This window comes from Hevea brasiliensis, chromosome 15 (genome assembly GCF_030052815.1).
Source record: "Hevea brasiliensis isolate MT/VB/25A 57/8 chromosome 15, ASM3005281v1, whole genome shotgun sequence".
NCBI lineage: Eukaryota > Viridiplantae > Streptophyta > Magnoliopsida > Malpighiales > Euphorbiaceae > Hevea > Hevea brasiliensis.
Window position 1 is genome coordinate 65,701,073 of NC_079507.1, and position 26,906 is coordinate 65,727,978.

The window sequence follows — 26,906 nt, forward strand, 5'->3', positions numbered from 1 at the left end:
TTAATTTTAATTTATATCATAATAATATTTAAATTTCATAAATATTATTATAATTCATGTGAACTATTATCATGAATTAATTTAAAGAATTATAATTAAAAAACATAAAAATTTTAATAATGTTTAAATTACAGTTAAAAAAATTTTATAATATAAATTAAAATTAAAAAATTATGCTAATACAATCACTTGAATTAATTTACTAGGAACAAAATTAACCCTAAATCCACATGAGGGGTGTTAAATGGGGGGGCCTTATTAATTAACAAATTAACAAATCACAGGGTAAAAAAGGAAAATTGTGCTTTTGATAGATTCTTCAGTTAACAGTGTTGACATGACTGGAGTTCCTCCATCAACTGTTGTGGGCAGTTTTTTCAAGGAAAAGTGATCGTAAAGAAATGTATCCTTGGCTAATCATTTCTATAGATACTGATGGCCCACCTTAGTAACTTAATTGTCATTAGTCATCCACTATTCCTTCTCTAATTTTACTTTTTAATTTTAATTAATTATTGTTTATATGTGAGTAAATAATGTGGGAAATTGCTGATGTGACTGTTCATGTGTGATACATGGTAAAAAAACGTGGCACCATCGTGGTGTCGACAACTTTATCGTGTAAAATGGCAGCAAAGAAAAGTCCAATGACTGAAATAATATGACTTGGATTTTTTTTTTGAATATTATTATTATTATTATTATTATTATTATTATTATTATTATTTTAAAGCTATTGCTTCTTCATGTGAAGTTCCCTTTGAAACATTTAACAAGGGAAGGGTTAAAGGCCTCAGTGAATTTCAGCTTTGGAACAAATATTTGAATAGATGGAAAACTAGGTTTGTTCATCTACAAAATCTCTCTTTTTATGTTTAACCTAATTAATAAGCTAGAAATAACCTAACTAAGAGTTAGAAAACAAATTTGTTTTATTTCTATAAAGAAAAGTTATCTAAATAATGAAACGTTGCCCATCACGTAAAATTAATTCAAGCATACACATATATTAAGTTTAGTTTTTTAAAATAAAAATAAGAGATTTAAATTTAATTTTATTTAATATAAAAATTATATTTATAAAGTAATTTTGTGGGGGTACACAGATGCATCTCAGTTGATAATTAAGAAGAAAAAAAAAATACAGTATATGTATAATAAAATTTATATATAAAATAAATAAATTTATAATAAATTAGTTCTAAATATATATATTTTTTCTAATATTAACGAAGGATTAATAACGTTACTGGGGCAGAATGGATAACGGCAATGGAAGGGGGGCAATCTGGTACATTCGAAAAATTATCTGTTTGTAGTTTCAATCCGGACAAAATTGTACGAGTTTAATACAAGCCAGTGAAAAATCCTTTACATATAACCCTCAAAAACCATTAGGAACACCCCTCCACCCCCTAGCCTTCCCTTACCCACCAAATATTCTCCCTCTCTGCCCCTCTCTCTTTCCCATGGCTAGTGATCATCAGGAAAACTTACGTGCAGAGCACATGCAGGATTTCACAGACGAGGATAGCCAGAACGAAGGAGTATTAGAAGAAGAAGAAGAAGAAGAAGATGATGATGATGATGAGGAGGAGGAGGAGGAAAGCACACGGGATTGCAGAAGTACGCTTTTCATGTGTGGTGGTTCTCGAAGAAGAGGGTGGTCTTTAGGGCAAATGTTGGACCCTAGAGCCAGATGGGTTCAAGAATGGAATAGGGTCTTTCTTCTTGTGTGCGCCACTGGACTTTTTGTGGACCCTCTCTTTTTCTACGCTCTGTCTGTTAGCGATACCTGCATGTGCCTCTTCATCGACGGGTGGTTTGCTATCACGGTAACGGCTCTCCGGTGCATGACTGACGCCTTGCACGTGTGGAACATGTGGTTGCAGCTCAAAATGGCCAAGAAACCATCTAGTGGTGGTGGTGGTAGTGATGGTACTAGAGGTGGACCACGCTTGATGACAAGCCCAAGCTCAGTGGCCCTGAAGTACCTCAAGGAAAAGAGAGGATTTTTCTTTGATCTGTTTGTTATTCTCCCCCTACCCCAGGTGAGATTTTTTTGCTCAAACCCCATTAACGATAGATAATAAAGAATCATGTTTAATAACATTTTCAAGTAATTATCATTATCAGCATCAACATCAATATCATCTATCATCATCATCTTGAATATGTTATATGGTCACAAGTATATATTACATATATATATATATATATATATATATATATATATATAAATATATTGGTATATTTGGTCAAGGGATTTTTTGTCACTACTGTTTTAGGAGGTGACAGATACTTCCCATTAGTTGATTTATGCATGCAGGATAACTCTATGGAGTGCAGTGCCTCCATGTGATGTAGCTATTTCCTTTTTCTCTCTAGGCAAGGGGCAAAATTGGGAAACAAAAAGCAAACAAGAATATCTTGAATAGAATGCCTGGTCTTTTCTCTTTCTCAATTAGACTACTCGAAGTAGTTTTGATGCAGCAGAATCAAAATGATTTCGCTTGTTTTTGCCTATGTAGTAGTAGAAATTTCCACCTCATATTCAAGAAATATTGCCAAAACTATAATCATGCTAATTCAGTGAGCATATTAAAATTTTATTTTTTTGGACGAAATTCATGAAAGTTTTTTTTTTTTTTTTTTTTTTTTTTTTTTTTTTTTTAAAACCAAACTCATGAAGTTTTTAATGACTTAAAAGAAGTATATTTCTCTCACTATATATTACATATAAATATTTTATGTTGCAGAATATCATGTATCGTGCAGCTTTAAAAAAAAAAAAATCATGCATTCATGCATGTGAAACCTACCGATTTATAATTTGAAAATCATGGAATAATTTCGCTTTTGCTTATTCAAATCACCATCATCATTTATCACTTATTTATTTAACAGTAGAAGTTAGATATATATTTTACTGTGATCAAATTTTTGTCTGATTTTGATTGTTATCCTTTCGCATTTAATCGTGATTATATATATATCCTGATCAAAATTTCGTTCTCACTTGAGGGTGATATTTGTGCATAATATATAAACTCAAAGTATATAATCTTTTGTTAATTTTTATTGTCGTGAGCGAATGTGAAATGAAAATACATGAAGCTAGAAGGGAAAGTAGTGTGAAAGAGAAAAAAGAGTTATAAAAAAAATTATTATGGATAAAATTTTGAATTTCACTCTTGATATTATTTTCTATTGAAAAAATAAAAATTGGCATGCCTCGAGGAGGCAAGTGCTACAAATTATAGGATGTGGATGGCAGGAATAATATACAATTAAATGTGACCTAAAAGGTTACTTTCAAATGATAAAAGTTTGACACTTATTGCAAAGTATATAATTTTTGTTCATATATTTTGTTACTGTTAAGTACTAACTTGTAAGCAAAAAAAAAAAAATCCCCAAAGTTGAAAGTATTAACTTGTAAAATTACTAAAACAACAGTTTTACTTCATATTCAAAGTAGGGGGATTAAAGACTCTATAAGGTGAAAAAAAAGGGGAAAAAAGGTTGTTAGGGATCTTACTGATAGTAAGAATTAATGTGTGGTCACCCTCTCTTAATAATAATAACATTATTGTTTGATAAATACAAATTTCTTTATAAATAAACAGTGCCATATTGGGACGGTACATTCTCCTGCACTCAGTTAAATAACAAGCAGAAAAACACATTTTATCAATCAAAATCAATTTGAAGTGTTGACAGTGTTATAATAAAGTGATGCGGCTGATATTCTACTTGCCATGTATATGGCATTTTCTAGTCTCATTTCATGGTAATTATTCGAATAGAGACGCTAATGGAAATTGTGTTTGAAAGGAAGTTGCCATATTTTCTGACTAATTGATGAAGGTTTGATATGTCGGATAATATCAAGAATTGAAATATATACACAATAACACCATCAACCAAAAATAAATAAATTATTCTTGATTTTTCGCATTACAGCTAGCTATTATGGGAATTTTTTTTTTGGCTTCTTTAAGGGTGTTGAATGCATGAATTACATGTGTGTTGTCGAATCTTAATTTTTAGGTTTTTCTTTATCAAAATATTGTCATGCAATATATATATTTTAAGTGCTTGATAAAAGCAATCAAATTAAAATTGCAGATTGTACTATGGATAGCAATTCCATCCTTATTAGAGAAAGGGTCAGTGACTGTAGTGATGACTATATTCTTGATCATATTCCTCTTCCAATATCTTCCGAAGATCTACCACTCGGTTTGCCTTCTTCGTCGCATGCAGAATCTCTCTGGCTACATATTTGGAACTGTTTGGTGGGGAATAGCCCTCAACATGATTGCATATTTTGTTGCCTCCCATGTAAGTTCACTTTCTTTAATTCATTCACGCTACTTACCTCTCTTTTTTCTTAGATAATTCTTTTCACTTCACTTCTTCTTGCGATTGTATTCCATATATATTCTGTGTCGTTTTGTCATTCCTTTATGGAATGTTTATCTAAAGTGAGACCCTGCAAACTGAAGTGCTCGTGGATATACAAAATCCAAACATTCTGCTTTTTTTCATTTCCTTTTTCTTTAAACTAATTAAAGCCATTGATGATGTAATTGGAGTCTAAAAAGTCTAAACTTTATTTCAATCGCAAGGCACAGTAAGGCTGATCGATCCTTTTCCTGTGCCTAAGTCTTATATTTGATGACACGCTTCATACATATGTACATGGGTCCAACAGTTCCCTTGACCGACCAAAAAGAGAAAAGATTAATCTCCCCATACTTTAAATCTACAAGAACTCATCGTCGTGATTCATGAGATGGGAAACAGTATATATTTCAATTTCTTTAGCCAACTACAGTAGTTCACCTATCACTTCAATTGTTTTTCGTGCATATATTCATTGAGACTCGCAAAGCTAAAAGAAATTATCAAAAAGCTAAAAGTTTTTTGTTCTTATTTGAGGTTTTAGTAATTAATTAACCAAAGAAATTTGTCATCTTCGGTGCTTCATGCCATAAATAATCCCTTAATTATTTAATTAATTAGCGAATTAAATTTGTAAAATTAATGTGCATTGGAACAATTAAACTTGAGATTAATATGAAGGGGGAAAATCCTTTTGTTTGAAATACTTGTAAAGCAAAAATATTCAGAAGCCAAGTATTTTTGGCGATTGGGTTGTAGATTTTTTTCCATGTTCTTGATCTTTAGCTAGCTCTCTCTGGAAACGTTACAGGCAGCAGGTGCATGTTGGTACTTACTAGGGATCCAAAGGGCAGCAAAATGCTTGAAAGAACAATGCAGAGAAACACAGGGTTGCGGGCTGAGGTTATTATCTTGCAGAGAAACTATTTACTATGGAACAACAAACAAAGTGAGAGATGGAGCAAGATTAGCATGGGCAGACAACAAGGTAGCAAGGGCTACATGCTTAGACAGCAGTGATAATTATGATTATGGAGCTTATAAATGGACTGTTCAACTTGTTACCAATGATAGCAGATTGGAGAAAATACTTTTTCCTATCTTTTGGGGTCTAATGACTCTCAGGTACCATTTCCTTGCTCCTTTTTTGGTATTCCTCTTAAGGGAAAAGAAACTAAATTAATTATATGAAATAATTTTAACAACCATTGCATGAACAGTACTTTCGGAAACCTGGAGAGCACAACAGAATGGTTGGAAGTCGTTTTCAACATCATTGTTCTCACAAGTGGACTCATTTTGGTCACCATGCTGATTGGAAACATCAAGGTAATAATTAATTTGTATTGGGTTATGATTGAGTCAAATTCGTAACTTTAGAGTCTTTGAGATGATTTTTTTAAATTAAAAAATTAATGAATTATATTATAGGTTAAAAAAAAAAAGTGAAACAAATAATAATGATTCCATACGGTTTTATCATGAATAATTAATTGGCAGTGTCTTTTCTTTTTGATGATAATGGACACTGATGATAGGGCGCTAATTATCTACTTTGTCGTCATGAATATATGTGCGATTAGACAAGGACACTACCTGAATTGTACGAGAGAATGGAAGCGCAACTTTAATTTTTATATATGCCTTATTTAGGATAGCTTGACTAGTATAATTTGATTAGTGTTCCTCCTCCCTTAAGTATATAAAATAGAGAATCATAAATTAAAATATTATTATCTAACTATTTTGAGATTATTCACTAAAAATAAAAAATAACTGTTTATTGATATGTTACTCATCGATTATTATCCTAAACCCTTGCTTCATATAATTTTAGAACCAATGAATGTGAATCCGACATCTCTAATGCTATCATTTGCCCCTTTCTTTTTATTTTGTTTTTTTTTTTAAATGTGGTGTTTTTGGGGTGAAGGTTTTCTTGCATGCAACAACATCAAAGAAGCAAGCAATGCAGTTGAAAATGAGGAACATAGAGTGGTGGATGAGGAAGAGACACTTGCCTCAAGGATTCAGGCACCGTGTCCGTAACTATGAGCGGCAGCGCTGGGCAGCAATGCGCGGAGTCGATGAATGTGAAATGATCAGGAACCTCCCTGAAGGACTTCGGAGGGACATCAAGTACCATCTCTGCCTGGATTTAGTGAGGCAGGTAATTTTATTCAACCATTTCAGTTTTAATTTTTAAACATCTTCAGGCCCTTTTCAGTGCAATTCCCATCTCCTGAAAATTCCAGATAAATAACTGAATAGGCCTGGAGACCACATTTCTATAAAGCCGAATTACTAATTTCATGCCCAGCCCAATTTTAATGGATCTGGATTTGCAAGCATCTTGCCTCTGTTCTCCCTATAAATTGTGCTTATCAGAATACTACATCTGACTCTGAAATCTCTACTATTTTAGGTGCCACTTTTCCAACATATGGATGATCTGGTCCTTGAGAACATTTGCGACCGTGTGAAGTCTCTCATTTTCACAATGGGAGAAACAGTAAGTTCCAATAGTGTCACTCAGTTTAGTACAAGATCTGTTTATTGCAAGTGTTAGGCATCTATATCCTCGAGTGTTTTGCAGATAACAAGAGAAGGTGACCCTGTCCAAAGAATGCTTTTTGTGGTAAGGGGTCATCTTCAAAGTAGCCAAGTACTGAGAGATGGAGTCAAGAGTTGCTGCATGTTAGGTCCTGGGAATTTCAGTGGAGATGAGCTCTTGTCATGGTGCCTAAGAAGACCCTTTATAGAACGTTTACCGCCATCCTCATCAACACTAGTAACTCTTGAGACCACAGAGGCATTTGGGCTAGAAGCTGAAGATGTGAAATATGTGACACAACATTTCAGGTACACATTTGTTAATGAAAGAGTGAAGAGAAGTGCAAGATACTATTCACCAGGATGGAGAACTTGGGCAGCTGTAGCAATTCAGTTGGCTTGGAGGAGGTATAAGCACCGTTTGACGCTTACTTCGTTGTCATTTATCAGGCCAAGAAGACCTTTATCTCGGTGCTCTTCCTTGGGGGAGGATAGGCTCAGGCTTTATACAGCTTTGTTAACTTCACCAAAGCCAAATCAGGATGATTTGGACTTCTGAAAGCGACCAAAAGCTAGCCCATATATTTTGAAAATCAATACTTTCTTTGTAGAAAAAGCACTTCTCTGAGTATCACAATGTGTAATATGTTCTTGTATTGCTCATTTAAGGGTTGCAAATTAATGTATAATATTACTAATGCTAATAATAGTTATTTAAAGCAATTCATTTGGCTTATAAGGGCTGTCTGTCAGCAATAAATTGAATTCAGCCAGACGTATGCTAAGCGAAGATTGAATAAAAGTTGAATTCGAGTCACCAAGCATAATTAGCATTGGTATTTGCTGATATCTAGATATTGGCTTAATTGGTTAAGCTTATGGTGCATGAATGAGCTCGAGCTTTCTACACATAAAAACAAACATAGTCAAATGTTTGTTTTTTGCTCTATCATCGGAAGATATTACTATTCATTTGACTGCCCCTGCACTATTCATTATACTGCTTAGTGTTTCTACGGTGTAATTTTTTCCATCTTGGCGTGTTCAGTTTAATCTATATTGATGTTGTGTGTTCATACCTGCCCCATATATTAATTTCATGATTTGGATTCGATTGTTGATGAACATGAATGGTGGTGATATTGTGTTCAATTGATTCAGTGTTGACAATTTTGTTGATATTGCTATTATTTCAATGCTGAAAATTTATTCATCAATGGAAAATTTTTCAGATTTATTAAGAGAGAGACTAACGGAGATGGGAAAACCGAGAGAGAAGAGGGTGTGAACGACAGAGATGACAGTGAAAGAGAGATGAGGGTTGGTTGTTTAGGTTTTTTTTAAAAAATAAAATAAAATAAAATAATCAAGAAAGGGTTTTAATTATTACTTAAATTAATATTTAAAGAGTTTTATATTATGAATTGAAATTTATCATAAACCAATGAGGTTTAACTAAATGGTCTTTTTGCAGTTCTCGTTCTCCAATTGCTCCAACTTATACACTCTTGTTCGTCCCTTTCCTATGCAGAGAGCCATAAAATTTTCCTTTTTTTTTCATTACATCAATGCTTTGCTTCTCACATTCAAAGCCAAGTTATATGATAAAAAGATGAGAACAGTAAGACAAGAGATCGAAATCTGAAGGCAAATTAAGACTAGTGAGGAAAAATTATGGGATTTTTCTTTTGCATTTTCGTATTCTAAAGTACCAGAAGCATGGTTACAAGAAAAGCAGAATTAATATTGTGATGGAAACATTAGGCAGTCACTGTGTCCAAGGCCGCTTAAGACCAGCAGAGCCCCTAAAAAGCAAAATTGGGAGGCTGCCAATCTGAAAATAAATAAAACATCCACAGCAGTGTGTCACAAATGACCCAAAATCTGTTCCTATAATGCATTGCCATCCTGGTACATATGCCGTATCAAATTGCTGCATGAAAAACAACCCGGAAAAAATTTAGCATTTTGCAATAAAATGTCATTGTCACAACTAAACTTAGGCTAAGTACGGGGTTAAAATTATACCTTCTTAATGAAACAAGCAATCTCAGTAGCCTCTGTGACGTCAAAGAAATCAAGGGCTTTGGCTGCATGATCAAGAGCATCTTGTTGCATTGTCAGAAGCATATCAGTCTCACCAACAACTGCCTTGCCTTCTAGCATGGCTAATAAGATACTAATTTCAGCATCAAATTGATCTTGATTTTGGTTTTTCTCCTGTATCTTGGTGATTGTTGCTACAGCCTGCATTTGAAGTCATTTCTTCTTCTAAAGCTCGTGGATGGTTTCAGTTTTTTATCTTGAAGTTGATTTTGTAATTTTGATCTATTTGGTCTGATCTTGGCTGGTTCTGTATCGCATTTTCTAAATCTTTTCACTTAGCATAATACGTCTTAAGTTGTATTTAGGTTGGTCTGTTGGCCTAAGTTAGATGAATGTTTCCATGCAAAGTTTTGCTTGGATTTTATTTTTAATAAAATTATTTGCTTTAAAAAAATATATATTAATTTCTTGGAAGAAATTGTTTAGATAGCAGTAGCTAGTGATGTTGGTGGCCAAGCAAATGCACGAAATGAAGCAAACTGGGATATAACTTTGGATGTTGGGCTTACTACTGTGGATGAAGTGGAGCAGGATGGTACCTGAATTTAAACCGAGTTAGAAATTATGGGGGCTGGTGCTAGCGGGTCAGCCACCACCACGTATAGAGTTCTCTCCCTTTGTGGTCAATATTCCATTGGAGTATTTGATACTGATGCATTGGAGGCCTAGTGAACCTTCTGATAGCAAATGCCTAAAATTTGCCACTATTTTTAGCGCGTGCAGCATGTGGGTGCTGGGTGTCACGGCTCAATGTAAAAACACCTTTGGAACTGTGTGGCAATTGATTTAAGCTCTTTTAAAATAAATTAGCCAAGAGAATCCCATAATACTAACAAGATAAGTATATTAGCATGAGCTTGGCAAGCCAATTGAAAAAAACATCACAAACATCGTATATAAGCAAGCATATTAAGTATAATAAATAATGAGATACAAATATTTCATAAACAGACTATTTCTTTCATTCATATAGTATAATTGATACAACTGGACTAATAGTCCTTACATTACTTATAAGTAGGGAAAAACATACAGGGAGTAGCAGGATAAAGACTCACCGTGCCGATCGCTAGTCACGTTTGTCACTCAACAGTAGTCAACTAGTCATCACTATGCTTAAAGAGAATTAGGGACATAATGAGGTGTCACAGGAAAAGACATCACTATGCTTAATCCATTACACCATAGAATTAAATAAATAGAAATAAATAGCTATTATCCTTTTAGTTCCAAACACTGGAGAGTTATTAGAGGAGCAGGGAAGTTTGATACCAACCAATTCATGCTAACTTACAAAAATTTTTAGCGCCACTCTTTATCTTTGACATGTGGTTCTTATTTTGTGGTTTATCAATAGAATTTTGCCATGTGTCAGCTAGCAACTGGTGATATTTTGCCTACTTCTATAGTAGTCTAGTTTTGTAGCGAAGATAGAGATTAAACTATTGTGTTCCATAAAGCTTTGTATGGTTCTATAGTGGCATGAGATATTGTGCTAATTTGCTATTTGAAACATGATCCCAAGAGAATGCCTGTTAATTAAACATACACATAATATATTGATGTTTTGGTGTGCTAATGTCTTGTCATCATCACTCATCAAGTGAGCAAATCAAAGAGAAGCGAAGAACCATTTTGCAATGTGATGGGACTATCTAGAATTAGAAATACTAGAAATTCTCCAAATGTTATGGAGCATGATTTCCTTTTTTTTATATCATAATGGAAATATCATTAAATGTAATCCAAAGTTATAGACTTTGGGCTCAAAACCCATTTTCCACTATCAAAACTCAGGCCTATGAAGAAAAAGCTGAAAGCCTACAACCAAATTAAGACCTAGAATGAGACCGGGTATGGATCTGAATCCCCAAACTAATAACCATCGCCAAATGAAGCCATCACCACTAACTGAGTGCACCATAAGCTATCATCTAAGAGGAAACTAAACACAAAAAACACAAGCTTCATTAAAGGTGTGGCATTCAAACCACTTAGAAACTTGAACAGAACCAAGTCCCAAACATTGGAACCCAAAGCAAGCACTGCTAGTAGCCACCAAATTGGCTAGGGAGCTTAAGACCAAGGAGATGTCAAACGAGCTAGGAAGAGGCATAGCGTAGGTTGGCATCTCATTCTCCTATGACTCGAATGGTCACCAGAGGCCCATCTTCTTTGAGAATACTAGTCGAAATGGGAGGACCCATGAGAAACTGCTAACTTTCATGTAGATTGAATCTTTAGAAACCCTCTCAATGAAAAAACCCAAGATTTGCGAACCCACAACACAAAATCATCTCCGAAACTATACATACCCATATATGGGAGGAGAAGAGGGTTAATCCACCTTTCCAGATAAAAAAGAGCCATCCATAACACCTAAGGTTTGGAGAATGGCTGACAAATGGACTAAAAGAAATGACTTAAGAAAAGAGAAGTTTTCTCACATTGAATTTCTCACATTAAAAAGGGATACAAAGCTCCCACTTTAATTTTTTTATTACAGAGCAGGATTCTTTCTTGTTGGAGTTGAAGGAGATATGGGGCTCATCATAGCTTAGAGCTCATTATCATTTATTCACATAATAAAACTTAATTTATCCCACTAGAGCTAGGAAAATTTTTGGCCAAAATTAACATATACACATATGATTTAGAGGATGTTTATCTTAACTTATAAGCTAGTCAAATTAACTTATAAGCTTTAAAAATAATCTGACCTATTTGTCTATAATAATTTTTAGGCTTATAAGCTAAAAAAAGATAAGATAAGGGACTCAACTTTTCATTTTGATGCTTATAAGTTAATTTGACTAAGTATTTTATTATATTATCCTTATTTAATTTTTAAAATTTTATCATAAATCTCATTTAATATTTTTTAGTAATTTAATAATAAATACGCTCATAAGCTATTTTTTATCAAACACATTAACTACTTATCAATAACTTATAAATACTTTAACCAATTACGTAACTACTTAAAATTTTAAATGCTTATAAGCTCAAATTGACTAATAAGTATTAAGTACTTAAAAGTTAATTTTCATAAATTAAGTCAAACACCCTCTTAAAAGTGAAACCTATTAATTAGATTTATAAATTTCAAACATAATATATATTGATACATATAAAAATATCCATCTGATAGATTGACGACATGTAGGCCTATGGTAATTGCCACTTTCATATATACAAAGTCTCATACTTGTACACAAAGGGTAATGATCCTTACCCAAGTGGATAAAGAGTTCGCCCAACCACATTTTACCAATCGGTCATTAGATCACTTAGAAAAACTATCTGAATACTATTAAAACCGATCCCTTAAGGTAACTCTTGAATAAGGACAGAATGGGAAATCAAAGAGCAAAAACTTGGGAAGTACATTAATGAGCCATGCCATAAGGTATTATGAAGCACGACTACTGTCACATCACTGACAGTATAATTGCCTCTGCAACGAGAGCGCGTTCCTTACACATTAGACAAATTCTGCATCCTACATCGTTTAAGCTAAATACTACTACCTAACTTATATATTGGAGCACCATTTGACACTCCACCATTGATCCAACAACCAATATATAAAGCTTCGTGGCAGCAAGGTAAAATGTTTGAACCAAGATACTCAACTTTCTTATTCTCTTTGTTGTATACTATCTTTCCTAACTTTTACTAACTTAACCATCGGAATGCCATCAAAGAGCAGCTCCCCTTTGGCTCTTTAACACCTTGTTATCTTGCTGGAGGGAAGATATATCACTTCTTACTAGTCTAACTCAATCGGGCCAAGGTTCTTACCACTCGGACAACACATATTCGAACCAAATACCCACTCGTATTCTATTGCCATACCTATACCCTTACAAATATTATTCACGTGTCATTCATCTCGTCTATGATACCCCTGATATCAGTGAATATATATATAATCTAAATAATTTTTTTTCAAAATAAATTATATTTGTTTTAAAAATATTAAAATTTGAAATAATTATAAATTAAATGAGTATTTTATTTTCCCATTTATTCTGTATATATTTCTATTAATTTTTAAACTCTTCTATGAGCGTTGTAAGTTTTCGCAATTGTAATATTATAGAAAGTTTATTTTATCGTTCAAAATGAAAAAAGATCAGTTACTACTCAATAGATTATTCTCCTCTACTCAAATTATCTTTAAATAAAAGTTTTCAATCGTTTATGTTAGCATTTTTTTTTCTCTTTTAAGAAGATTATGTTGTAATTGTATAATATAAATTTAAATAAATTATTAATTTTTTTTAAATATAATTAACACTAAGAATAAAAAATTTAAAAGAAATTACCATGAATTTGACTCAAACTAAATCGAATATAACAGATAATAATAAACATATCAAAGTTCATACTTGAATTTGATCAATAACGCTTAAATTTATCACTTTGCTCGTATTGAATTCTCTTATGTTAACAAGAAAGCTGGAACAGCTCACCACTTAGTCAAACTTAGTTTTAATCATCTATTGCCGTGTAATTGGTTAGTTGTGTAGCCAATTCTTTTCTAAACATCTAATTTTAGAGTTTAAAATAATATATATATATATATATAATTCTATTTTGTCTCAACAGAAATTTCAGCATACAGCGTAGCTAAAAGTCGGTGCCAAGCCAACTACTGAAGTGAATATTTCTTTACCTGTAAGTAATAAGATTCCTTGTCAAAGAAAACCTCCCTGCTCCACATCCACGAATGATTGGATCTCAGCCAGGCTCCAGCTAAAAGAAGATGCCATCTCTCACTCACTGACAACCAACCCGCACCTGACAAATAACAACGTGTTACCGACATATTCGTGTCGGCGACGCAACTGTCTCCAGCCAAACCGAACCAAACCATCTGTCATATCTTCTTCTTTCATCTTCTTCTTGACTGAAAAAACAAGAGAAACAATCTAAACATAGAAATACAATACAAACAACAGAAATATTCAAAATCCAACAAATCCCCCCTTCTTCTTTCCTTTATTTTCTCTCCACCCTCGATCCTCCCTTCCATTCATTTCCCACATTACGTAATTCACCTTTCTCTTCTTCCATCTTTCTCTTTTTCTATCTTTGGTTCTTTATTTCTTTCTCCATTGTTCTTGATTTAATTCTTCTGGTTAATCTTTTTCTTGTGAAGGGGGCGAGACGGGGTTCTGCTACAGCAGAATGGCGCCGCGTCTCTTCGCCTGCTTTGGCAAGTGCAACTATTCCTCCTCCTCCGGGAACCAAGTGCATGGAAAGGGGAAAAGCAACGTGACGGTGGATGCTTCAGCGGAGGAGCAGCGGCGTGCAGGTGCTATTATGGTGGAGCTATTCTCTTCACAGGGGTGTGCGACGTCGCCGGAGGCTGAATTATTGGTGTCAAGGTTAGGGAGAGGAGACTTTGCCCTGGAAACGCCGGTGATAGTGTTGGCATTTCATGTAGATTATTGGGACTATATGGGATGGAAGGACCCTTTTGGCTCTAGCCAATGGACTGTAAGGCAAAAGGCTTACGTTGAGGCATTGAAGCTTGACACTATGTTTACACCACAGGTAGTTATCCAGGGTAGGACTCAGTTTGTGGCCAATGAGGAGGAGGCTCTTTTGTCTTCCATCATGAGTGCACCCAAATTTCCTTCCCCCTCATTTCAGGTTAGCTTTGCCCCTTTTTCTTTATTTTTAATTTTAATTTAAATAATTTGTCAGACCAATGACACCTTGGGCATTTTAATTAAACTTAATGGTGACAATTAATTGCAAGTTTGTTTTAACAGGCAACCTTCCATAGGCCTACATCAGATTCCTTGCAAGTCAATTTGTCAGGAGCTTTAAGAACTAAAGTTGACAGTAATGGCGCAAATATAATGGTGGCTTTGTATGAGAGTGGATTGGTGACTGACTGCCCAAAGGGAGAGAACAAAGGGCGTATGTTGTCTAACGACTACGTTGTTCGAAAGCTCGAAAAGCTCTGCACGGTCAAGGACATCTCTGCCAAGAAGACAGTTTCAGGAACTGTTAATTTTTCCCTGTGGGATGGCTTCAATAGCAGCAAATGTGGTATTGCTGTCTTTGTTCAAGATAATTCCCATCAAATTTTTGGTTCTCAGAACTTTCAGTTGCCAGATGATATATGAGCATTGAGATTCATTCATTCATTCCATTCAGCAGCTATATGTATTCTGGCTACAATCTTAGGCCCCTATGTACAGGACGTGTTGGATATCAATTTCCTTTTTCCTTTCCCTTTTTTTTTTTTCTTTCTTGTTGGTTTTATATGGTAGGAGATGGAGAGAGACATTTAACACTTTCATGATATGAATTTCTTTCACATTTGTGGATTTTCATTTTTCTTGATATATATATATATATGTGTCTTTATTATGGTTTCGGGGAGATGAGATGAGATTGAACCCAGTTGGTTGCACCTGTATTCTTTTAAGATTTAATCACTTTTGATGCAGTTCAGATCATTTATCTAGTATATTTCAGTGTCACTGGCATGATGAGCAATGCTTTTTCTTGAATATATATATATATATGATGTACTTATATTCAAGGTTTTCAAACTCGATCTAACTTTTTAAATCAGAGAAATTAAAGGTTATTAGGCATCATAAACACTACAGGATATCAAATGTTAAATTTACAATAACTCAATTCAATTTTTTTATTCAGCTCCTAAAAAACATTGGGAAGATTAGCATGTCATGAAGAGAGATCTTACGGGTTGTGCTTGTGTGCTCTCATATAACATGGCTTAATTTACAAATTATGGTCTTTAAGCATTTCCATCTGAATTTGGATCAGCTCCATTGGGGCCCCAACAACTTTAGTAGAATACCATCCTCCAACTTTTTCTATTTCCTTTTTCATGTCACGATCTTGTGCTGCACCAAAAGAACTTGGAAGCAGTTTAACATGCATTTCAACTGACCCAATTGCAGTCTTATGCGGAAGATGAGGAGATTTGCGCGAGATCACATGATCTCTGACTCAAAATCCAGCCCCTAGGGAAAAAATAAGGCAAGCCTTATTGGTAAGCCGATCATGAAGAAAATAGAGCGGTGCAAATTTCTTCGCAAATACGCAATGGTCTGCCTGATTAAGGTGCTTTTGCAGATTTAGGTTGAAAATATAAAATTTAAAATTCCGTTGCCGGGAATCGAACCCGGGTCTTTCGGGTGAGAGCCGAATATCCTAACCAACTAGACTACAACGGATCGCTTATTGTGTGTTAGTGGAATTAATATACATAAAAATGGAGAGCAATAAGCACATAGTTTTACTCTCCAAGTAGATATCCTTCCCAAGAACTTTGATGGCTACTGCTACATAAAGGGTTGTGTAAAGTCAAAAAGGAAAAAAAAACATATCTGGGGTTATAATGAATATAAAAAATAAATATATAAAAAAAGATATATAAAATTTTATAAATTATTACTACACCATGAGTCATTTTGCTTTCCAGAATTGCATAGATGGAAGATACAGGAGGAAAACACTTATCTATAGAAGATTCGGATTGACAAATTTACCCCGCCTTTAGATTTAAAAAAAAATTTCCAAACTTGAAATTTTTGCCTTGCCACGTCTTTATTTCAATTAACTAAAATTTGAAAAGTCACTTTTATTTAAATCTAATTCATGTGGACAAAAAAGAAATAAGCTAATTTCATGCACAAATAGTAAAATTCCACGTAAAATACATTTCTCCACCTGAATTATAATAGAAAAGGGGATATAGTGCGTGCTTGTCCATGTTAGTCTTTAGTTTTAATACTCCTAAAATCTATTTAAAGTCTAGTCCCAAATCAGGTAATCTTATATTTGATTTGAGGTTAGAAGAATCATCAAAAAAAGGATATATATATATATATATATATATCCATTTCATAAATTATCATTTAATGTTGCAATATAAAATAATAATAAAAATAATCACCATAACAACAATTCATACTAAATATGAGTCTTGCTTGCACAAGCAGCAAAATGGAGAATTAGGCTTTGTGGACGATTTTTTGAAGTTTTGAATTTAACTAAAGAATTATATAATTTTTTTTTTAAAAAAGTGTTATTATAAAAATAAAATTTTAATAAATATTTATAGTTATTATTTTATTTTTATTTTAATTATTTATTAATAAGTAATCTGAAATCACATCGAATTAGAATTAAATTAAATAATTAATTTTATATAATTTTTTATATATTTAAATATATTATAAATTTTAATAAATTATATATTTATATATAATTAAGATTTTAATATATATAATATTGTAAGTGTATATAATTGATGTTATTTTTTTATAATTTTAATCATAAATATATAAAATCATTTTATAATCCTTAGTTATATGATTAAATCACATATTAGACATATAATATATTTTTTTAGTTCTTAATTAATATATGTATCTTTTAGTTAAAATTTATATAATTAAGAAATAGGTAGAATATAATATAATATACTTATTAAGTACTAATATAATTATTTTGATGTTCAGTACTATTATTTTTATTGTTATTTTAATGTTAAAAATTTAAGATTATTTATACAAATATAATATAATTGTAGGGGTAAATTAACAAGTTGATCCATGTATTTTTAAAAGCTTATTAAAATGCCTCTTAAGTTTTGATTGATTCCTTTAAAAACTTCCGTTTCTTCATCCAGTTCGCTACTAAAATTTAAATAAAAAGACTAAAATACCCTTACATGAGCAAACAATTATAAGAATGTTTTAATCTATTTTTCTAAATAGATGGATGAAAGTATTAACAATGGAAAATATCAAAGATTAAATAATCTTTTATTTAAAATTTGACTGACGAAATATACTGGAATATACTTAGAAAATAAATGGAAGAGTTAATGCGCCCGATAATGTTTTAATGAGTTTATGAAAATACGAAGATTCACTTGTTAATTGGCAATACCCTAAGGACTAAATCGTAAATCATCCTAATTTAGGTATAAGAATTGAGATTAAATCTGTTGGAATTTATGAGATTTTACCTTAATTTATGATATATACTTATGAAAAAATAATGCTTGCATTAAAGAGTGATTTATGGAATGCTATATATCTTATATTTTCCATTATAAATATAGACTCTTATATATTATGCCATATACAAGTAAGTGAAAATATAATCCTTTGAGCTTTATTCAAATTCTCTCCCTTTCTCTCTTTTTTCTTCTATTCCTTTTAAAAATTTAATATGGTATGAAAGCCTGTAAAAAGTTATAAGGTTTCTTCTTTCTTATTGTCTTTCTTCTTCACAAAGCTATGCTATAGGTGTAAGTCCTAAAAGCTATTTTCCTTTTTCAAGGTTTGAGTCCTAAAGCTATGAGTTTTAGTCCCTAACTATTCATCTTTCTCTTTTTCTCTTTCTTCATGATTTGAGAGTCTAGGGTTGAAGTCCCTACTATTTGACAGCCTAGGATTTTAATCCCAACTATTTTTCTCCTAAATTCTCATTTTTTATAACAGATCCGTAACTTCAGCAAAAATCTCATCAAGAGGAGTGTTAAAATTAATGAGATTTTATCTTAATTTATGAGATATACTTATGAAAAAATCATGTGATTGATTAATTTAATTAGTATTTATATTAAAAAGTGATTTATGAAATGCCATACATATATTTTCCATTATAAATATGGACTCTTATATATTACGCCAAGTACAAATTTGAGGTTCATTCCAATTTCTCCCCTTTCTCTCCCATTTCATTTTTCTAAAAACTCAACAAAATAAAAATGGAATTGAAATTAAAATCAAAATAATGTCGAAATTATTTAAAACCAAACCAAACTAAAATCAAAATTTAATTTCAATTTTAGTTTCTAAAAGTAAAAAAAAAACAAAAGTTTAATTTTGATGAACTAAACTTGAAACCGAATCAAACACCCCAAAAAGAAAATAATTGAAAAAGATAAATATCTACTTGCAATGTCAAGTTTATCTTGATAGCTAATAGCTAATACCAACAACTAGCACTAAATAACATATAGAAAACAAAAAGCTCAAATGATATCAAAAATTTAAACTTTGGTAACTTTTGACGTTGTAATTCAATTCTTCCGGTTTTAAATTAGTTGTCCAAATTTTTAAAATTGGATAAAATTTTATCTAAATTTGAAATTAAAATCAGAGAGTTGCCCAATTTGAGATGGTATGACAGATAGCATTTTTAATTGTATTTATGTGAGTCCTGCTTGCCACATAAGAAGCTCACCAAGATAAATATGTAAATTCCATAATCTACCAAAATACCCAACTTCAAGGATGCAATCCATTGTTAGAACACGAAATTGCAGAGGGAAAACCAGAAAATGTTACCCGAGACCAATAAATTCCCCACACACCCGCCTAACCGCAGCACTAAACACTGATACAAAAAGGTACCAAACACAGAAGAAACCAAACAACCAAACGGCAGAGAGGAATCTTGGAAGACATTGCAGAAACTAGGTCGATTGAATTGTACTACAAGAGTAAAAGAATAAAATCCCTACTCCAATATGAAAGAGAACCAAATGTTTGGTCCACTGGCAGCTGAACCTACAAATATTTCTCCAAGCAGTCAAGAAAAACCACTCAGGCAAAACAACAAGCACAAGATATGCTAAACAGAAACCAAACAAAACACCACAACAATACAATGCCAAACAAAAAACACAAAGCCGGAAAAAATAAATAGAAAAAAGCAAACACCGATCGCAGTCAATGACTTGAGGAAAACGGCGCCGCTTATTGAGAAACTGCAACGAACAACTACAGAAAAAGAAACCATTAGAAGTCCAAGTGGTGCCTTGATTAATTTGATGAGCGCACATGGTATTTCCATTGATTCCCAGGAAGCTATTGATGCAAGAGCATGAATCAGAGATGGTTAGCTTATTAACTAGTCATGTACGTTTTTTGAAAACTAGAGCCTAGCATAATTAACTCAGCCTTTTTTTTTTTTTTGAATTGACTCAACCAATTTAATTATGGTGAAAGTTAGTCATTCCACGTAACAAGTGAGAACCATTCAAATACAATTAAAAATACCACCTACCATATCACCTTATATTAGGCACACTCTCTGTTTTAATTTTAAATTTGATAAAATTTACTTAATTTTAAAAATATATATATAATTAATCTAAAATTAAAAGAAATAAATTAAAACATCAAAACTTAGCAACCTTTTTTTTGACATCATTTGCTTAAACAAAAAATAATGGCCGAGAATGCAACAAAAAAATCTCTCTAACCATTGCTGTCGAGAAAGCAAATAGTAGCCACCCTTATAAGAATGACTACAGGTAGATCATTCATGACACCACAAAATCCACGAACTGTATTATTGATCAAGTATAACTTCCAATGCACAAGGCTAAAAAAACAGATACAAAACCGAGCGCCCCATTCCTAAAACATACAAAATAAAGCTGACCTTATTGATTTATTTTCCTCGTACAACAAAATCCATTATCTACAAGCTGGGTAAAGCCCAAATCTTACACTCTAACGTCCAAAGTGTTCAACAAACATTGGCAATTTGGCATCATACATTTTCTCCCCGAGGCACCTGACAGCCACCCTATTCTCCACCTCCACTCGCTAGAAATCCACGAACCGAGTATACTTCATCTTAAAATTTTAATCTGCCAGAAGCAGTAACAGCAAGAACAAGCCCCACCATATGTTTAGTCTATTGCTTCAACCTTTTGTCGAGCCAGGTACTTTTCTCTCCGCTCTTTCTGAAGAACAGATAAAAAATGATGAATAAATTACAATAATAAAGAAATAAGAAATTTCAGCCTTCGTGTGAAATCAGATAATACACATACCCATTCATCTATTACAAGACCTTCCCCAACAACACGAGGCCCAGTGTCAGGTGGAGGTTTCTTACGAACTTGAAGAGCAGCCTCAGCTTCAGCCAACTGAAGCTTCAGTTTTTCCAATGCCTTCAAAGAAAAAAGTCGTTATTGGAAATGTATTGTTCAAACTTCAAATTATCAAAAATTGAAGACATATATAGATCTACTTACAGGACTGGGATGTTCCACATCCACAAATACAGCCCGCAATATTCGCTCAACTGTTACTTGATCCTTCTGTTCATCAAACTGAAAGGGAAACAGCCACTTCAGGTTAATCTAATAATAATACAAAAATTTTTGAACAGAAGTACAACTCCCAAAAACACAAAAGAGAAACTTGAATAGCATGTAATTAATTGAGTGTCCAAAAAAATGAGAGAGAAGAAAATGAAACCAGAGTAGAATGACAATATTTCAGTGGTCCAAGGCAGATCCATGTAGAAATTTTTAGATCTGCCTAGTTATAATAACATTGACAATTGCCTTAACAGTTCATTAATCCCAATTGCCCGCTATTTGTTGATCCTGAAAAGCTTAAGCAGTTAGGAAATGGCCGACAATATAAATGATGCACCAAGACTCTTCTTTTTGCCCTCTTTCCATTCAGAAAACAAAAAAACAAGAGTCCAACTCAAAAGATTAAAGTAGAGCTATAACCTAGCTAGAAACAAGGGACCAGCAAATGTTTCTAACCAAAAGAAAGGGAAATATAAGCGGAATCCAGAACATAAACAAACCAGCCTCTGATACCACGTTGATGTCAAATTACAATTTCCAAAAGCTTAAGCTGCGAGAAAAAGGGCTAACAAAGAATATTGATCACTACGAATCAACAATAACTAGATAACACATTTTTCCCTTTGTACAAGGAAATTAAAATAAATAAAGGGGACAAAAATACTGAACATGGTTCTATAGCTAGACTACAAAAAGCTTCTTGACAAATTACCCATTTTTCAATATGCTTACACTTGGGGTTCTATGATAACCTATAGGATGCAGCTATTTGTGATTCTGAATCATAGTGACAAACATTATAATCCAAGGAACTTGAGCAGCATGCGTGTAACATGCTAGTCAAATAGTAAGAAAATCCTACTTCTTGAAAAGGATACTCTGTAACTACAATGTTCACAGGGAAGACCCATTATGTCTACAAAATTACAGAGAAAGCGTAAGTTGAGATGGCGGAATATTATTTGCTCACTCATTAAGCATCTTAATGTGGCGATGAAAAACTAGGAAGTGAAATTGCAATTCAATCTCTTTGAATTTATATAGTCAGAGAGACATTTTCCAAATAGGAATACTTTCTCCATGAAAGAGCTCTTCCAAGTGGCATCAAGATCTTAAACTCTATACTTTATTACTGTTAGTCTTCTAATTATATATAGGAGCAAAAGCTTCGGCACACCACACATGAATAAATTATCTTACAACCAACACCGATAATATGATAATATGTATCGTACCCTAACCTAATCAAATGCTTTTAGATTTTCCATTTCAATTTATTTCAAACAATCAAATAAGCCAACCTTTGACGGTAACTATCATATATATCAGCGATGCTGAACATTTTAAAACCATACATATATTATATATATATAAGAAAGCAGATATGATGAGACTCACCAACTCAGGTGCATATTCTATTCCTCCTTTCACCTTCAAACTCATGATCTTAAACTTGACCTTGCTTTTCTGGTCTAATACTTTCTCATTGTTCTCTGGATGCTCAACAAACTTGAACACTGCCCAATTCAAAATAAAAATAAATGTCATATAATTTGCATACCAATAATAAATATGAAATTGCATACCCATCATAAATGTGCAATCAATTACATATGCACCGCCAACTGCATCTGCATAAGGAGCCATGTACCCTAACAATAAAATATGAAAGTTTTCAGAGGGAATAAAAAAATAGGTATGTTACCAGTTGCAATGAGGCTCTCTCCTGGAGCAAGGATGCCACCTGGAGGACGCATGAAACAGCTCTTCGGTGCTGTTGTTTGAAACTGGAACGGGACAGAGAAACCAATAAGAAATCAATGAGGTTATGAAAGCGTCCGTAATACGAAAATATTCAGGGGTTTAAGCATTAATATTATGATAAATGAACAAGTTTATCATGCTTAAAAATTATCTGAAACAAACCATCATCAAAGACATCAGATTATGGCAAAGGGAAAAAAATAAATAAAAAAAGAAAACGAACAAAAATAACAGGGTTGTTAAGAAAAGGGATCATTATTCCAATAACCACCATGGGGATTGGTACAAATTAATTGACATGTATGCTAAAAAGGGGGACAAAAGGGGGAAAAAAAGAGTTGGGGAATTGGAACTCATTTCCAAGGTCAGTGGGTCAATAAGTCAACGAAAATAAAGATAGAGCAACAAAAGAAAAGGGCCTTATTAAAAAATTTCATTTTTTACCCAATTATTATAAAAAGACCCACCCTCCAAAGAATGTACATATAAAAGACCCTTCCACCATCCACATTATTTAAAACATCCGTAATCAGATAAGAACGAACAACAAACAAAGTGATGTAATGTTCCTTATCTTGCCTTAGCTAAAATCCAAACCAGTAAATTTAGTATATAATCAATTAACTATATGTAAATATAATTATTCCGTAATATTATAAAATAATGTAAAAACATACCTTGAAAGCTACATGAGACCTGCTAGTGTTTTTTAACCTGATTGCACTCCTCACCTGTTTTCCTGGTTCATCTGCGACACCCACCAACGCAAGACAAAATTAACAAAATTAATTACAACGATAAATACTAGTAAACTTATAAAAATCTTATACAACAGTATAGAAGAAGATAAAAGAGTAAACCAAAGTGTAAAAAAAGGAAAAAGGAAAAATACAAAAGTACAAAACCATGTAATTTACAATATATATTGACCGAAATCTCTAGCTCTTCATAATTCAACTAAAAATCCAATATGAAATAAGATGAAAATGATTGCGATAATAATTTAAGAGGACCAAAGAACAAGAGTCATCCAGTGCAAGAAATTCAACTGACGTACACGGAAAGTAGAGGTTATTGGCAGGGTCGAGACGGAGTCTTCGGCGAGCAGGGAGAAGAGATCTGGCAACAGATGACACCGTTCTCGAAGAAGATGGAGATTTCGAGCTAGTCTTAATTTCCAGGTGCCGGTTGTTGCTGTTGCTGTTTTGAGTGTGGTTGAGATTCTGCGTAGAAGAGGAAGACGAGGAGTTCGTTGTTCCACTCTGCCAAAAAGTACAGAGACTAAACATTTTCTTATCGCTGTGATGCTTTCGCCGTTCAGCGACCGCCATCGATATCACCTTACTAAAGGTCGCCAAAGACTGTTCCACCGTCCCTCTCTGTCTCGGAAAAAAAATTATTATTAAAAAAAAAAAGAAAAGAAAAGAAAGAAATATCTGTATCTGCAGTTGGATATGGGAAGTGCTGGAAAGCGTGGATTAGTTTGTTTTTAGTAACCCTCACGAGTTTTAGACAGTGGTGTCGCCGTGTCGGGTTTAAAATGGTTGTGTTAATTGGAATTGAGTTGGGGTTGGAATCCGCGCATAGAGTTGGTTGTACAAAGGGAGAGAAGCGTGAATAAAAAGAAGGTGGAGGGCAAAGATGATATAAGAAAGGTACAGGCGGTTGATGCGAGGATAATGCAGGCGTCATTTGGTGAAGTTTAACTACTGGAATAATGATGACAATAGTCCATTAGGTGAAGATTAATGTACGGCATTTACGCTTGTCGGCTTGGTTAGTTGGGCGGTTGGGTATTAATTAGGTGAATAATGACATTCCTTCCCTGGTTAACAAGCTAAAAATGTATACAAGAAGATTAGGATAACTTTAAAATACTATGCGTAAAATAATTTTATTTTAATATACTAATGGTCTATAAAAAAAAAATATACGCTAATTACATGTGGAATCTATTTTTAAACTTGTCATAATAAACATAAATTAATTGATATATATGCATGTAAATTAATAAAGACATTATCTATTGATAAGATATTAAATATAATAAAAAAATACTTAATATAATATATTACCCATTTATCAGATTTTAGAAAATCTTCAATTTCCTAATTTTATCATTAAAAATTTTAAAAAAATATTGATAATATTTATAATACTCATAACATATTAACATGCATCCGAAAAAATCAGGATATTGTGTAAATAATTACATATGGAAGTCATAAATATAATTTTTAGACCTTTTAATTTAAAATATGAATGTTCTTATTGTGTAAGCATTATAAGAGTATTGGGAGTTATAGCTTAATTCTTGCTAATAATATTTAAAAAAAAAATAAAAAAAGTTGTTATCTAATGTAATTAATATCTTTTATATTTGCATATAAGATTTTCGCAATTTGTTAATTTATTTATTTTTCCTCAAAATGCAATTTTTATTAGTTTGTAGTTAATTTTAATATTTAGTTTTTTTTTTATAGGATAAATACTTATCATCGAACTACTACTAGTAGCAAGTAAACCTTCATTAAATGCAAATTCAATATATTAAAAAATTAGTTGCAAGGGCAAATCTACATGGAAGATAGTGATATATATATATATATACATAATTAATAACTACATTCAAAAATTAATAATAAATAATAATAATTTATATAATTTTTTTTAATAATATAAAAATGACATCATTAAATAAAAAAAATACATTAAATTTTATATTATTTGAAATAAAAAAAAATTATCGTCATGAGAGAAATTTAATCGTTCACTCTAATATTACTTTTCATTTTTCTCATTTTTCACATTTCTCTTTTTTTTTTTTCATCGATTGATTTTATCTTTTTTTTCTTTTTATTATTTAATAATTCTTCAACTACATAAGTTGAAAAAAAATTTTTTTTGATAGTATTAATAATAAAGTAATCATGAACACTTTTAAAAAATAAAAATTCTTCCAAAACAATTTTAAATTTAAAATTATTGTAATAATTTAATATTTATAAAATTATTTTTATTTGAATTTTTATATATAAAAAAATTTGTATACATTATTATTCTTTTTACATTAGATAATTTATTTTTTATATAATATTTTTATTTAAATTGGGTAAAATAATTTTCTTTATTTCATTGGCGCCCACGATTGAGCGCATTGATGATTTCTTTAAGGTTGGGAGTAATTTATAGTCATTACATGACATTGTCATTAAATTAGGCATAATACAATTCATTCATTGCATTCCTAATTACAGGTATACTCCTATTTATTACTACAATATAAAATACTTACATAAGTAAATTAATCAATTAATTTGTTCATTCTTATCATTCCAAACATAAACACATACATAAAACAGATCACAACTCCATCGACAAAATATATAATTTTTTATCACAACCCTAAAATTGCCATCATTTTCTTTCATGAAAAATATTTTAAACTGAAATAATATATATATATATTAATTTCCTAATATTGATACATTTGTTTTCTCGTAAGTCAAATAAAAAAAATATAATAATAAATTTCAGGAAAGACTTTCAATACATCTAAACAAAAGAGACAGATGAACGGCGACTCAATTAATCAGGTCCCCAAAGGATCAGGTTCATGAGAATCTCAGCCTTCTCTTCCCTCCTTGTCCTCAACTTGTCATCACTGCTAATTCTCATTGCCTGATTATTAACAGCAGATCCACCAATTCTACTGCCACTATTATTGTTGGGTGCTGCAGATTCGGCCACCCAACCAATATTTCTCTTCCGCTCCATGGACTTGAATGTCAGCTCTAACTTACAAATACTTTTATTACTCGCCATCTCCTTTTTTTTTTTTTTTTTTAACTCGCAGAGCAAGCAAATGGATGGAAAAATGATTGTTGATCACTCAAAGGGAGCTGTGCTTATCAGACCCATCAGTGCTGACGAATTT

General features: G+C 32.3%; 4 protein-coding genes and 1 non-coding gene across 6 annotated transcripts; 2 read left to right on the forward strand and 3 right to left on the reverse strand.

Moving 5' to 3' along the window:
• Positions 1-1,378: 1,378 nt before the first annotated feature.
• Positions 1,379-7,686, forward strand: LOC110643761 (cyclic nucleotide-gated ion channel 4). Its single transcript, XM_021796239.2, has 7 exons — positions 1,379-2,051; positions 4,132-4,347; positions 5,222-5,535; positions 5,631-5,739; positions 6,344-6,580; positions 6,836-6,922; positions 7,007-7,686. The coding sequence occupies exons 1-7, from the start codon at positions 1,470-1,472 to the stop codon at positions 7,520-7,522; spliced, it is 2,061 nt and encodes a 686-aa protein (XP_021651931.2). The 5' UTR covers positions 1,379-1,469; the 3' UTR covers positions 7,523-7,686.
• A 1,045-nt stretch (positions 7,687-8,731) lies between these two features.
• Positions 8,732-9,129, reverse strand: LOC110643749 (uncharacterized). The gene is made up of 2 exons (XM_021796227.1): positions 8,992-9,129; positions 8,732-8,896 (listed from the first exon to the last, which is right to left on the reverse strand). Exons 1-2 carry the CDS (start codon positions 9,127-9,129, stop codon positions 8,732-8,734), a joined length of 303 nt encoding a protein of 100 aa, XP_021651919.1.
• A 4,837-nt stretch (positions 9,130-13,966) lies between these two features.
• Positions 13,967-15,562, forward strand: LOC110643768 (uncharacterized). 2 transcript variants are annotated; one of them, XM_021796247.2, is made up of 3 exons: positions 13,969-14,126; positions 14,237-14,733; positions 14,856-15,562. In XM_021796247.2, the coding sequence occupies exons 2-3, from the start codon at positions 14,266-14,268 to the stop codon at positions 15,213-15,215; spliced, it is 828 nt and encodes a 275-aa protein (XP_021651939.1). In that variant the 5' UTR covers positions 13,969-14,126; positions 14,237-14,265; the 3' UTR covers positions 15,216-15,562. The 2 variants fall into 2 exon arrangements, with proteins under 2 accessions (XP_021651938.1, XP_021651939.1); XM_021796246.2 differs by having other exon boundaries at positions 13,967-14,733.
• A 666-nt stretch (positions 15,563-16,228) lies between these two features.
• TRNAE-CUC (transfer RNA glutamic acid (anticodon CUC)) lies at positions 16,229-16,301 on the reverse strand. Its single transcript has one exon. It is a non-coding gene; the product is annotated as a tRNA-Glu (tRNA).
• Positions 16,302-20,416: 4,115 nt separating this feature from the next.
• Positions 20,417-24,665, reverse strand: LOC110643756 (vesicle-associated protein 4-1). Its single transcript, XM_021796233.2, has 7 exons — positions 24,027-24,665; positions 23,647-23,717; positions 22,911-22,992; positions 22,604-22,722; positions 21,137-21,214; positions 20,933-21,052; positions 20,417-20,842 (listed from the first exon to the last, which is right to left on the reverse strand). The coding sequence occupies exons 1-7, from the start codon at positions 24,298-24,300 to the stop codon at positions 20,789-20,791; spliced, it is 798 nt and encodes a 265-aa protein (XP_021651925.2). The 5' UTR covers positions 24,301-24,665; the 3' UTR covers positions 20,417-20,788.
• Positions 24,666-26,906: the final 2,241 nt, after the last annotated feature.